Raw genomic sequence first — 14,295 nt, forward strand, 5'->3', positions numbered from 1 at the left:
CAAAATGCCAGGAGCTCACACATACAATATACCTAGGGACATAAACTGCTCTGGGTTAACAGATCCCTTGTTGGGTTCTGTTGCTTTATGTAGTCATATGATTCTATTACTCAGTAATTCCTGTTTTTCAGTTTCATGTTATGTTTCCATCTCTGTACAAATTGCTTTTTGAAATGAGTCTGATGTTAAGCTCCCTACATTCATTGCTTACCCTATTTTGTACCATGAACAATGTCTTTATTGGTTGTAATCATTTCATTTCAGCCTTTACTCTTCAACTACAGAAAGAGCCAGCTGAATATATTTGGGCAGAACAATGGCATTAATTGTAATATCTTTCATGGTACAAGAATCATAGAATTTGAGGGACCTCAAGAGATTGTATAGACCATATTTATCCCCAGCTGCCAATGCCACAAAAACAACATAAGCTCTGCAGGTTATTTTAGAGCTGGAATGCTCTTTAGAGATCATAGAATTCAACACCTTCATTTTACAATAAACGGAAACCGAGGTCCAGAGAGATTAAACTTGCCCACATATCTGAGGAGACATTTGAGTGTCAGACTTGTCTGACTATGAGCTCAACTTAATAAAATACACTGATTCATAGTATAGTCACTGAAACAATGCGACAAGGTCCAGCCTAGTGGTAAATACTTAATTGTATTGATTTGAAATAAAAACAAACAAGCAAAGAAAACAAACAAACAAACAAACATAAAAAACAACACTTTCCATGGTGGTAGTCCCTCCAGTTCTGCTGGGGGCTTCTTTTACCTATTAAGGTTAGTTTAGAGTTGCTTTATCATCAACATAAAACTTGTGTTGGAAATACAAGTGACAAAGCACTAGCAGTTTTTGTTTTGTTCATTTCCTTATTATAGACGCCCTATGTTATAAGCAAGCAGAATTTGTGAGCAATTAAATATTCAGACAATGCAACTTGACTTCTTCCTGTGTTGCACGGGAGAGGGTAGGCAGATTGCTTTCCATTATACCATCATTTTATCTCTTTATTACTGTATTTCTTTGCACTTTTCCTCTAATACTCTTCCTACATTTTGTGTTTTCTGCCCTCAAACCTTCCCTCCCACATACCCTTTCCAAGCCTTCTTACTTGTTAAGCTCCAACCTCCCTTCCTCCAATTTGAACATACTTACTCAATGATTGAATGACATGTCATTTTCTTGCTGTTTTTCACATTAGACTTTTCTCTTGCCTCCAGGCATTTTCATTGTCTGCCCTCTGTATCTGAAATTCCCTCTTCATCTCCACTTCTTGGCTTCTTTGACTCCCTTCAAATCCCTGCTAAAATCACACCTCTTCCCCTTCATACTAGCACCTTCCCTCTCCCACTTCCCCTTAATACTAGCACCTTCCTTGTGTTGATTATCCCTATTTTATCTTGTATATTGTTTGTTTGTGCATAGTTGTTTGCATGTTATCTCCCCCATTAAACAGTAAATTCCTTGAGGGCAGGAGTTATCTTTTTCTTTGTATGTCCAGCATAGAAACTTGCTCATGGTGGTCACTTAATAAATATTCATACTATCAATCAGGTAGAAGAGAACTGCAACAGATAAAAAGAAATTCATTGGGAATTGGATTATAAATTACTGTACAGTATATTAATTTCACTTTTTTTGACCTATTATTGACTTCTGTTTTCTTCTGAAAAGTAAGTATAAGTAACTTCCTGAATTGAACCCTATGTAGAATCACCTCATTTCTGGTTGTGAAGGGACTCTGAGACCATCTAGTCCTGTTTATAATTGAACAAGGATCCCCTCTGCAACAAACTCCCATGAGCCTTTGCTTGAAGACATCAAGTGAGCAGGAAGGAACTACCATCCTGAGGCAATCCATTCCACTTGATAGCTTGAATTACTAGAAATATTCTTCTTTCATGATGCCCAGAGTTACCTTTTCCAACTTATAAACATTGATGTTAGTTTTGCCTTCCAAGATGAAGCAAATAAGTTTAATCCCTAAATCCTCATCCTTGAAGCCAGCTGTCATGTCCCTTCTATATATTCTTCTCTCCAAGCTAAGCATCCCTCTTCACCTGGGCTGTTCCATGTGGTCTGAATTCCAGGTCCTTTACCTTCTTTTCCTGGTTCTTTCCTCTGGATACCCTTCAACTTTTTAGTCTCCTAAAATGCAACGAACAGGAGTGAATTAAATAATCTAAATCAAAACCAAAAGTATTTATGGAGCACCTCCTATGTACCAGACAGTCTGCTAAGCACTTTGCAAATATCTCATTTGATCTTTACAACCACCCTAGGAGATAGGTGCTATTATTAACCCCATCTTCCAGTTGATGAAAATGAGGCAGATATTGGTCAAGTGTCTTACACACATACACTAGTATCTGAGGCTGGATTCAAACCAAAATTTTCCTGGTTGTCAGGCCTAGTATTCCCTACCTACCTCTAATGTGTCTTCTGACCAGGACAAAGTACAATAGTATTCTTAGGATACCTCTCTTAGATTAATTTTGCATTAGTTCACCACATACATACAAATGCATACGTCAAAAATGAAAGTGGGAAAATTATAATAAACAAATATGGCTTGAAAGAAGAGGGAGGAGAATACACTCCCACATCATTTCTTCCCAGAAGTGGGAGGTCCACAAATGTACATTGTACATGGTTTTAGACTTCTTACAATATAATGATCGGTTATACTGATTCTTTTTCTTTTTGTCTTTAAAAATGCCATTTGTTATATGAGATGGCTCTTTGGGAGGGGGAAGAGGAAGGATACTGGGGAAAATTATAGTGTACAAAAGTAGACATTAATAAAAACTGATTTTACAAGATTATATTGGCTCTCTTGAATGCTGTCACATTGTTGACTATAAGTTTGCAGTACACTAAAATCTTAATATGTTTAGATGAATCCATGTCTAGTCATACCGATCTTTTACATTGCTTAAGTTTAAGGTGACAGTTATTTCTCTCAAATTTCACCTTACTCAGATTGACTCAAATGTTCTAGCCCCATCAAGGTTTGGTGTTTTTTGTTAGCTTGTTTGTTTTATACATCCATAGTATTAGCTATGGCTGCCAGCCTGAGACATTTGACACATTTCTTAAGTGTGCCATTTAGACTTTTTGTCAAGTTATTGATTAAAGTTTAAAAAATTAAATAGCATTAGGTCAAGCACTGATCTCTAGGTACTTTATTGAAGATCCCAAAATTGATATCAGGCCATTAATTGCTTTTCTTATATTGTCTTTTCAGATAACCTTTGCAAGGTTTTGTAGCCGTGAAAATTGTTCTGCTGATTTACAATTGTCTGCAAAAATTGGATTTCCAAAGTAAGTATTATAAGTATTATGGTTGATCACTGTCAGAGTTTGGAGTGTCTGATTAAATAAATATTTCAGACAATTCCACACCAAAATTATGAATTTTCTGAAGACTTAGAATACACTGAAGTTCTCTGTAAACATGGTCATTTGTTTTTGGTCATATCAAGTGGCTACTATGGGCTAGGTCTATGATGGGGATGTAGCAAAAAGGATAAGAGAGTCTTTGCTTCTAAGGAGATCTCAGTGTAATTGAGAAGACAATCAATGAACCACCATGTATGAGCAAGGTATTTGTCGTTGTGGACCTTCAGTTGTTTCAATCATATTTGACTCTTTGTGATCCCAGTTGGGGGTTTTCTTGGCAAAGATACTAGAGTGGTTTGCCATTTCCTTCCTTCAGCTCATTTTACAGTTGAGGAAACTGAGGCAAACAGGGTTAAGTGACTTTCCCAGACGTCACACTGTAAGTGCTTGAAGCCAGATTCCAACTCAACAAAGATGAATCTTCATGACCCCTCTATCTACTGTGCCACCTAGCTTCCCAAGCAAGATACAAAGTATAAATTGGAGAAAACCAACAAAGGGAAGACATTAGCCCTAAAGGGGACTGAGAAAAGTAGAACTTTAGCTGGGTCACTGTCCTGCTGATTGTCATGATAGTGTAAGTTCATTGTGTGTAGAATTCACTGTGTGTGTGTATGCACATATGCACATGTGTTGGGGGAGGGAGGCAGAGTACCCTGCTCAGAAATCATTTGGGAAGATCACTATGGCAGGTTAGTGAAGGATGAATAGAAGGACGGGGGCCACGATTTGAGGCAAGGACGCCAATTAGAAGGCTGTGCAATAGTTCAAGTGAGAGGTGGTAAGGGCCTGAACCAGAGTGAAACTGTGTAAATGAAGAGAATAAAATATATATGGTAATAGTAAAAGTAGAGACAAGACTTTGTAACAATTGGATAGCATAGGGGTGAGAATAAGGAGTTGAGGACGACACTAAGTTTGTGAGCCTAGGTGACTGGGAAGATGGGGGTTGCCTTCCTCAAACACTGGGAAGAAGGGAGGGTTTCATGGAAAATATAAGTTGTGTTCTGCACATGTTGAGCATGAGATGACTATAGGACATAAATTCGATATGCCCAAAAGGCATTTGGCAATGCAAGACTGGAAGTTAGGAGAGATTAAGGTTAGATTAAAGTAGATCTGTGAATCAGCTGCAAAAAAAAATGATCATTGGACCTACGGGAGCTGATGAGATCACCAAATGAGATAATACAGAGAAAAGAAAAGGGCAGGACAGAGCCTGGGGTAGGGTTGCATACATGATTAGTGAGTGTGACCTGATCCTGCAGAGAAGACTGAGTAGAAGTTAGAAAGGTAGATAGAGAATGAGGAAAAGGTAATGTCATGAAAACCTAGATACCCTCATAGAGTGTGTCCAATGTGACCAAGTGTCAAAGATTGCAGAAAGGTCAGGAATGATGAAGAATGACAAAAGGCCATTCAGTTTGAGATAATCAGTGACTCTGGAGAGAGCAGTTTTAATTAATGAGCTTAGAAAGCAGTTTGCAGAGGGAAGAGAGGAAGTAGAAGCCCTAAGTGTATACAGCTTTCTCAAGGAGTTTAGGCGAAAAGCTGGGGAGAGATAGGATCAGAGACAATAGATAGGAGTATCAAGCAAGAGCTTTTTAAGTGAGACAATCTCTGCTTTCAAGGAGCTAGGAGAGATAAGACTGGAGAGTTCAGATAGAAAAGCCCCTGATTCTTAGGGCATAGGGGCAGGTCACATGGGAGTGCCCAGGTATCTGGAGAGCATAGTGACAAGACAGAGAGTTAGACTCACAACCATTGGGAAGATGAGATCTAAGAGAGATATAGGCAAAGGAAAACATTCTGTTTAGCCTTGGGCATGGAAGATCTTTAAATCCCATAACCCTTACACCTCTCTACCAGTTCCTGGTAAGATCTGGTCAGTTTGGGCTGTAGAGTACAGGCTAGACTAGGTTTGAGGCAACAACTCTGCATAGCTTGGACTTCTGGTTCTAAGTTGGATGGGGGATTAGAAAGGGGCTTCTGCCTGACATGGTTAACTGGGGCCTTTGGTACCTGATTTGAGGTATGGAGTATAGGGGAATCTGTAAATATCCACCCAGACCTTAAGATCCATCTTTTTGCAACCTCACCAAAAAAAAAAAAACCCTTACTGTTTTAAATAGATCCTAATTATTCAGAAATTCAAGATGATTCACATGTCTTTCACAAAGATTAGAATATTCTGTAGTTGCAGAACAGTGGAAATGTATTTGTTCAGGTTGCTATCTCTGTTCAGAAGCAAAGAATTTAGATTGGGGAAACCTACCTGAGTAATTTAATATGTTTAATCATGGGTTGCATTCCATGTCATGTTTGATTATTCCTTATATGTACTTCTCTCCATGTTTGTTTCATTTCTGTTCTTGATGATACTTATATTGATAGTACTTTCAAGCATGCCATTAAAAATGTTGTGATATTTAGCTTTAATTTTCTTTTTCTCTAAATTAATTCTCTTTCACTTAAGCCAGGCCTATGTAACCTTAAGTATCTTGCCATTTCTGTGCCAAGGAAACTCAGCTCATTGCACAGATAATTGTTGGAGTTTATTCCTCAATTATACAGATTGGCAAAATACAGTATTCGGTTCCAGTGAAAACTGCTCTATATTCTCAATGCCTCACACATAATATACAATCTAAGTATTTGAATGAATGAATAATTTCCAAACTTTCTCTTTCCATTTTGCCTCTTTCATCAGCATTTTATCTGCTTTATATTTTCAGCTTCTACTGATCTTTGGCAAGAACAGCTGGGTTTAGAAATTCTTTGCTTTGCTTTGTGTTCGGTCTTTTTTTCCCCTCATCTTTCTTCTAAGTCACTCTATCCTTTAATCATCTTTGGCATTCTTGAATGAAATCCTTCTAATTGCTCTACAAATGAATAGGGTTTTGAAATACAGAATATGAAAATACAAACAATAATAATGCTTCATATCTAAAGAATGAAAACACTTTTATTGGAACATCTAATCTCTGCATTTATTCCAAACTTAATTAAGCATATTTTTTTTCTTAATAGCCAGACCACATAACTTGAGTTTAAGTCCTAGATAATTTTAAATGATAAAACATTTCTCTTGGAATATTTATATAACACAATAAAACTCTCTTAGTTTAGCACTGCTGCGAAATAATAAGCATTATTTTACGAGTTCATTGGCTATTTCTTTAGCATCTCTTCCAACTCTAAATCCCATAATCTCTGAAATAATATATGATCATGGTTTATTTTGTGATTCTGTGGGAAGGATGATGCTAATATATTGTTTAGTGTATCAGTGTTTTAAGGTCACTAAGTACTACCATGTATGGCTGGTATAAAAGCAGGAAGCTCTATAGCTTTTGTGTTATTTTTTAGCTTAACTACTCACTTCTGTTAGTCACTGGACACTGATTTGAGGTGTTTTCATGGAAGAGATTCTAATTGATTTCTAGAAGGGCTCTGACAGAATGCTTTGCATGTTCAGTAAATTATACCATGTTTTATACAAGTGCTTTTATCCCACAAAGCCAGCAGACCCTTTCTACATTCCCCCTCTCCCCGAAAGAGGATGAAATTGAAGCCATATGTTCCACACATCCTTTTAAATATAACTCCATGGGCACTAATGATATTTATGTGCCCCACAGCCATAAACCTGGTTTAGGCAAATGTATTTACTCAGTGAAGAGTATCTGTTCTGGAAGACATCAGAAGTGGGCTTAATATTGTATCAAATGAGATATCTGTAAAAAGATATTAGCACAGCATCTGGCACATAGTAGGTGTTATATAAATGCTGATCCCCTTCCCACATTGTATGCTTTACAACTGTAATGCCCTATAACTCACTCCTTGATTAAATTGAGCCTTCTTACTGAATATCTACCTTGTACATGTGATGAACTACCTTTAGAAAGTTTTCAGTTGTCAAAGAGAGATGACTGAATGCTATGTGACTAAAATTATAAATTCAGGAGCAGATATTAGTACGCAAATCAGTACCACTAAAAATCGAGTGTTCTGTGGGGACTATACAGCACTAAACCCTTTGATGGCAGCTCTCTGTGCTAAAAGAGGGAAGAAGATAAGCTTTCCCTGGATAGTTTTTGAGGGCCAAACATGTAGAAGGGACCTCAGAGGCCATCTAGCTCACCCCTTTCATTTTCCATCTGAGGAAGGTAAGGGCTAGAGAAGTTAGGTGATTTGCCCAAAGTCACACTGGTAGTAGGTACAGAGCTGGGCAGAGACTGGGCTCTGACTCCAAAACTTGGTGTGCTCCCCATTGCAGGACACTTTCCCCACTTCTGATGAGGAGATAGAAGTGGAGGGCGGCCAAAAGAATGACTCTGAGCCATGCAGGCAGGAGACAAATCTGACTAAACATAAAAATCCTCCTGCTCCATGCTTTTCTATCCTCCTCTTTTTTGACTGTACAAGGGATTCCATTGAGTACATACAACCTTCCCTCAACAAAATGCCCTCCCAAATCTCAGCTAACTCACTCCACTTAGCAGATCTCTCTTCATATACGCTGCTTGTTTACAGTCAGCAATAAAATACAAAGAAAATATGGGCGCACATATTTTACTATAGCTCAAGTCTTTTGAGCCCAAGAGTCAGGACTTTTTTTTAACTCAAATAAATGTGTTGTATACCTTGACATAGACAAGTGTGAAGTATCACCTAACATTACCTTTTGTCTTAGTATCTTGATTAAAAACTATTTAGCTGTGAAGTACTAATCTGTTTTGTCTAGACAGTGCATATTCATTATACAAAAGCTCAGGGAACATTTCTTTCCAAATAAGACTTCCATTCCATTCATTCAGCTCAGAGTAGTTGAAAGATAGGAGGGCAGAAATCCATCTCCCTCTTTTTCTCCCTAACCCCCACCTGAACCCTGTACTTATTAAGTTATGATTCTGTATGTACACAGTACCTTGCTTTGTTTAAACTACTAGGATTCTAGTTGGCTTGGTAAATTTCAAGTATGCATTATGCATGTTTTAATGAAGAATGAAATATGATTACCAGGGAAAAGCTTGAGTGTGGCTTTGTCACACTCCCAGATGTGCACCTGGTGCTTTATTGTATCTCCTGGAGTAAGCTGGTGGGCATCTTTCTGATGGATTCTTGTTAATGAATCAAGATGCAGGAAGATGTAGGACAAAAAAGGATGGATAGAAGAGTAATTATGGTAATGTGATAAAATAGCTTAAAAAATGTAAAGGAAACCAAGGCTCCGGCTCCTGAAATGTTAACATTGTGTTTTTCTTTAATTTGCTGTTGTCTTGGAAGCCCGCTGTTTATGCAGCGCTTTCACCTTCTGCTGTTTGTCTAAGTGCCAACTTCTTTCCCAAAGGTGTTCAGTGACTAATGCTTTGGTTAGCAGCCAGAATATTTTATAAATGTCTATTTCTAGGCAGCTCTTCCACAAGTCTTAATTAAACTTTAATGTCAAATGAAAGTTTACTTTTAGAACCTCATAGGTTCCTTCATTTGTAACATGATTACATACCAGGAGGGGAAATTGGGAGGCTCTGATGCCCCCCTCACATTCCCTCCATCCTATTTCACTGACCCCCTCCACGCAGCAGCAGCAGCTCTGCAAGACAAAGGCTTGCAAAGAAGAGTCAGATTCACAGCCCTTTACCAAGAATTGGGGCCACAGTGCGGCTCTTGCTTAATCTGCTCCCTTCACTCTGAAGTGATAGCTATAGGCTTTTTCATATATATGTATTGGAGCTTTAAGTGATTATTTTTGTACAGTATATTCTATTGACAGTGAACCAAGGTGGAGGCTTTCCTTCACATGCTTCCTCACCTGCTCCCTGTTCCCCTTCCCTAAGGATTCAGGAACTGCCAGTTGAGAATTTTCTCTACTCGCAGCTTCAGAGGATGAATTGTTTCACCCTTTAAAGCTGAAACAGGAGGATTAAGCAGAATGAAAATGTATTTTAGAACAGAGCTTGTATTATAGACTACTCCAGAGTGGGTTGTATTTAAGTTTGATTTTTGCTTGTGCATTTATTCTGCAGCTAATTCTGGCTATAATTTACTTTATTCTATAGGATGTGGGATTTTTAATGTTATACTAATTAAAATAAGTGAAATGATTCTTTCCAATATCATTTGTCATCCTTTAAAAATGGCATTTCTAGAGCATCTCTTAAGAAATTAGGTCGAAGTTAAAATGTTGTAGGCCCTGTGAAAGGGAGTTTTATTATTATTTTTTTAAACTTCTGAAGTGTTATATGACCTGTTTATTAGATCACAGTTGTTATAATACTGATAAGTAAGCAGTTGATTTAGTAATATGTATAGGAGAATAGGCGTGTATGGTTAATAGATAGATAAAGCATTTATTACATAAAGGGAACTGGAAAAGGGTGATGGAAGGGTGCCCAAAACAGTGGCAAGTTTGCTAGGGAGAAGATAGAAAAGTCTCAAGAGTAAGGATTGGAGCCAAGAGTGAAGTGAACATGCTCTGGGCATCTGACAAAATGGTTATCCAGGCCAGGAGCTCAGCAGTCAAAAGAACACGTGGCAGGGTGGAGGTATCTTCAGGATGAGAAGGCATCTTGGGAGGAGGGAGGAATGCTTGAGCTGGAGAGTAAGGAGTGAAGATATGCATACATGTATATATGCACATCTGTTTGAGGCAGCTGGGGGGCAGATGTATGGATAGAGTGCTAGACTTGAAAGTTAGCAGTATCTGAGTTCCAATTAGACTCAAAGCTGTGTGGCCCTGGGTAAGTTGTTCAACCTCTCTTAGTCTCAATTTCCTCATCTACAAACTTTGTAGGGTTGTTGTGGGGAATAGAATGAGAAAATATATATGAAGCACTTTGTAAATCTTAAAATGCTATATAAATATTAGCTACTATTTTATTATTATAGTTATGGCCATAGAGTACATTTGAGAGTTTTAATTTACCAGTTTCTTCAGAAGAGATATATTTCCTAATGTTAAAAGAAATTCAGAAATTAAAAAGACTATTGAGTGGAAAAGTAAGTGAAAAATGAACTGGCTTAATTTCATCCACTGAAAACTTTTGCTTACTGACAGATCTGTTATATCAGTTTGCAAATTTAGCTGATGTAAGGCTTTTTGATTATAGGGTTTTGTGCCTAACAATATTCCATATTCATCATTGTTTTGCCACCAGAATATTTTCCCTAAATTAATTCATATCAATGATTAAGGTAAATATTAGGTGATAGGATTTTAATTCTCTTTAAAAATGGAACCAATTAATATTCATTTGTTTTTAGGCCACACGAAAATAAAAATTATCTTGCAGTTGGAAGTATGAAGACTTTAATGTTGAATGTTTCATTGACTAATGCTGGAGATGATGCATATGATACAGTTCTACACATTCATTTACCCAAAGGTCTTTACTTCATTAAAATTTTAGATCTGGTAAGTATTGAATTACAAAGTACATGGATTCTTCTTTAAATTTTTACTATGAGTTTTCCAGTTAAGATCACAGCATGGCATGTATCTTGTCTCCTACTGGTTCTTAACTTAAGAGTACAATTAATATTTCCAAGGACTTGGAAAAAAAATTCAGGTTCATGTTTTAGCTACTCCAGAACTATGTCAGTATCTGAGCTTGACAAAGTAGAAAAGGCTGTATGAGAAGGCCTCAGCAAAGGAAGCTAAGAGGAAGTTAAAAACAGATAGGAGAGATATCCAGAAAACATAACAAGAGAGCAGTAGAAATCTGGACAAGTAGGTGGTTGGCCTCAGTGAGGTCTAGTTGGAGATAGTAGGTGGATGTCTGCATAGGTGGATGAAACTCACAGATTGCCTGCATCAGGGCAGTCTGGTGATATTCTGGTAGGACACTAGCCAGACACATGGACGCTAACAGGTGACATAGTTCAAGGCATAAGAATTGTGATTTGGGAGTGGGGGTCAAATCCCTGAGAGGTCTGATAAGAACAAGATATGACCATGATCTTGTGTTGGGCTACAAGGTAGAATGCCAAGACAAGAATGCAAGCAAAGGAAAGCAAGATGGGGACTAATTACTGAGACTGCAGCAGTGGCTTTGGTCACAGTGGGCAAGACAAGGGCCCTCACTGCTAGAACCGAGGTAAAAGAAAAGACTTTTTAAGGTCAAGACTGACAATACTCAACCATCTGAATTGTGGATCCATAGATCCTTAGCTTTACCCCTTCTGAAGTGCTTGATTTATCAAAGAGTTCTGGGCAAGGATTAAAAACTCAATACAAAGGGCTAAGCCTGCAAATAGTCTGACCTAAAATATCAAAACAAATGTTAATATTAATATTAGTGACATATTCATATCATGGGAGCTCCAAGTAACCAGGGTTTTAGATCTTCATTATTTTAAAACAGGGTATGAAGAGTCGTGAGCATATTTTCCTTTCTCACAACTACAGCCCAGACACAGTGACTGACTGACAAGGGAGATGTTCTTTGTGTCCCATTCCATAAACTATCACCAAGATCTGGACCTGTAAATGTGCAGGGTATCACATAAAAGTGAACCACTAGATTAGAGAATTCGGAATCTTTTTCATGTGTGTGTGGGGAGGAGAACAGAAAACTGGGCAGTGTCTAGCAGGAAGCAAGGGAGTTCAGGTTTTTGTTTTTCATTTAGTACTCAAACTAAACAGGAAATGACCTTTTAGGAAAGATAAAAATTATTCAATTATATGCTTTTATAAAAGAATCATTAAGAGCTTTAACAAACTAAAGTCATCCTCTGTTATGATTTTCCTCCCTAATATTAGGAAGAGAAACAAGTATATTGTAAAGTAACAGACAATTTGGGTGTTGTGAAACTTGCTTGCAGGATCGGCCGTATATACGTGGATCATCTATCAAAGGTAAACTTTTTCTTTTGGCTTTCGGGTCCTATATGCAATATAGGCATAAAAACAATGTAATTACAATACTTTGGTATGAAAATAGCAAAAGAAAAACTGATCAGATTCTTATGGACTTGAAAACTTTGAAATTCTGATTAAACTCATGAAAATTCACTGTTTAAGATTCTTTACTGCATGCTTAGGTTGTGAGAGATTTAATAAAACATTCTTCCTTTACTGTGTGTGTGTGTGTGTGTGTGTGTGTGTGTGTGTGTGTGTTTGCTGAAGATAGTATAATTTTTGGGCTTTGACAGATGGGATTTTGAAAATACTTCAGTAGTTGCCTTTTTTCTGCTACATACTTTATTTACTGTTGTTGAACAACAGGATTCATGTTTCTTCCAAGCTCTTAGAATGTCTCATCTTCTAAAGCTGATATTCTGCAGGACTCTTTTGCTATCACTATGAGTTTAGGTCTTGCTTATGAATGTTTTCTCACAAAGTTTTGTGTACTTGAAGTTGCTATTAAACATGCCATTTACCATGTACCATATAAAGGCAATATTGAAAATGACAAAAGGTCTGTTCTATGTTCCACATAACTGAGAAAATCAAATGAATGAGAAGAAAATTTTAGTTTAGATGAGAAAAGTTTATTCAATGTATTTAATGTCTTTCTTTCTCTATGTTTTCCTTTCACACCATCCCCAACTATTGGAATGTGGAAAATTGCTTACTCAACATTTCTGTGTTTTGTATAGGAAGATGTTAGTTTTCTCCTGGATGCAAGCTCACTTAGCAAAGCAGAAGATGACCTCACCATTACAATGAATGCTACCTGGTAAATTTTATTTGAAAATCACTGTTGTGCTTAGTGAAAAGTATCTGCAGCATTTTAGGGCTAGGGTTGTGGGCACAGAGACATAGGGAGTATGACACTTGTATATCATTATGGGTCAGTAAGAGAATATTCTTAATTATATAATCTATCAGGAAGCTCAATGAACCAAAAAATCAGAGAATATTTAAATAACTTGAAGAAATTCTTGTCAACCCCATTATAAAAATAATTTCTTGCTGTCACATCTGTAATTAATAAAAAAGTGTTATTTAAACAAACCCCACAAGATACATGTTGTATATAATTAATTCTTTTTAGATAAAATATGTTGTGTTTGAAGAATTCTAATAGGGTATTTTATATTTGATTCTCTAGTGAAAACGAATGGGACACAGACAGTCTGTTGGATAACAGTATGACTTTAATGATACCACTGAAGTATGAGATTACATTAAATGTTCACGGGTAAGTCAATAATGAACCATTACTTTAGTCTGAAAGCTAATCCTTTGTCAACTGCCCTATCTATATTTTATTTGAGATTAAAAATCACTGGTTCATTTTTCTCCTTGACATAATCCCTTTTGGAGTTATCAGCCCTTGCACAGTTACTTACATTTTCAGTTCAGTACATATTTACTACTATAGCAAATTTCTCATAGTGCCTATCTAGGACCAATTAGTACTCGTAGGAATCCCAGCAGCCTCATAGCAGAGACATCTTAGCCGCGCCACTGAAACAATAGAGTGAACCATGACCAGTCTTCCTTGTTTCCTTCTCACTACCTTTAGTGGAGAGGCTACTTTCACACTGATCATGAATGTGAGAAGTATAGTATACCTTCTTACCAGGGTGGGAGATTCTAAGAACTGCTCTAAGCAGGGTGTCTGTCTTCTACCCTTTGACTCCTGGGAACCTGCTGACTTTATAGATAACACACAGGAGCTGAGACTTTCCTAATTTCCCAAGATTTCAGTATGTTTTTTTTTTAATCACAGGTTCTTAACTTGAGATTGACAAATTTATATTCTAATAATTTATTTCAGTATATTTACTTTGTAGTTCTATTCATTTTATGCATTGAAAAACATTATTCTGAGAAGGGGTCCACAGGTTTCACTGACTACCAAAGAGGTGCATCACAGATACACACACACACACACACACACACACACACACACACACACACACACACAC

General features: G+C 37.2%; 1 protein-coding gene across 2 annotated transcripts in view; it reads left to right on the top strand.

Moving 5' to 3' along the window:
- The window catches only part of ITGA4 (integrin subunit alpha 4), a 96,691-nt gene that overhangs the window by 63,962 nt on the left and 18,434 nt on the right, over window positions 1–14,295 (top strand). For both annotated transcript variants that reach the window (XM_069068568.1, XM_069068569.1), the window contains 5 exons: window positions 3,257–3,333; window positions 10,681–10,831; window positions 12,179–12,274; window positions 13,018–13,097; window positions 13,473–13,562. In XM_069068568.1, the coding sequence (XP_068924669.1) occupies window positions 3,257–3,333; window positions 10,681–10,831; window positions 12,179–12,274; window positions 13,018–13,097; window positions 13,473–13,562 (494 nt within the window). The remainder of the gene's footprint in view (window positions 1–3,256; window positions 3,334–10,680; window positions 10,832–12,178; window positions 12,275–13,017; window positions 13,098–13,472; window positions 13,563–14,295) is intronic.

The sequence above is a fragment of the Petaurus breviceps genome, unplaced genomic scaffold (genome assembly GCF_028583685.1).
Source record: "Petaurus breviceps papuanus isolate PSGF00001 unplaced genomic scaffold, PetGlider_PUasm1.0 90763, whole genome shotgun sequence".
Classification (NCBI taxonomy): Eukaryota; Metazoa; Chordata; class Mammalia; order Diprotodontia; family Petauridae; genus Petaurus; species Petaurus breviceps.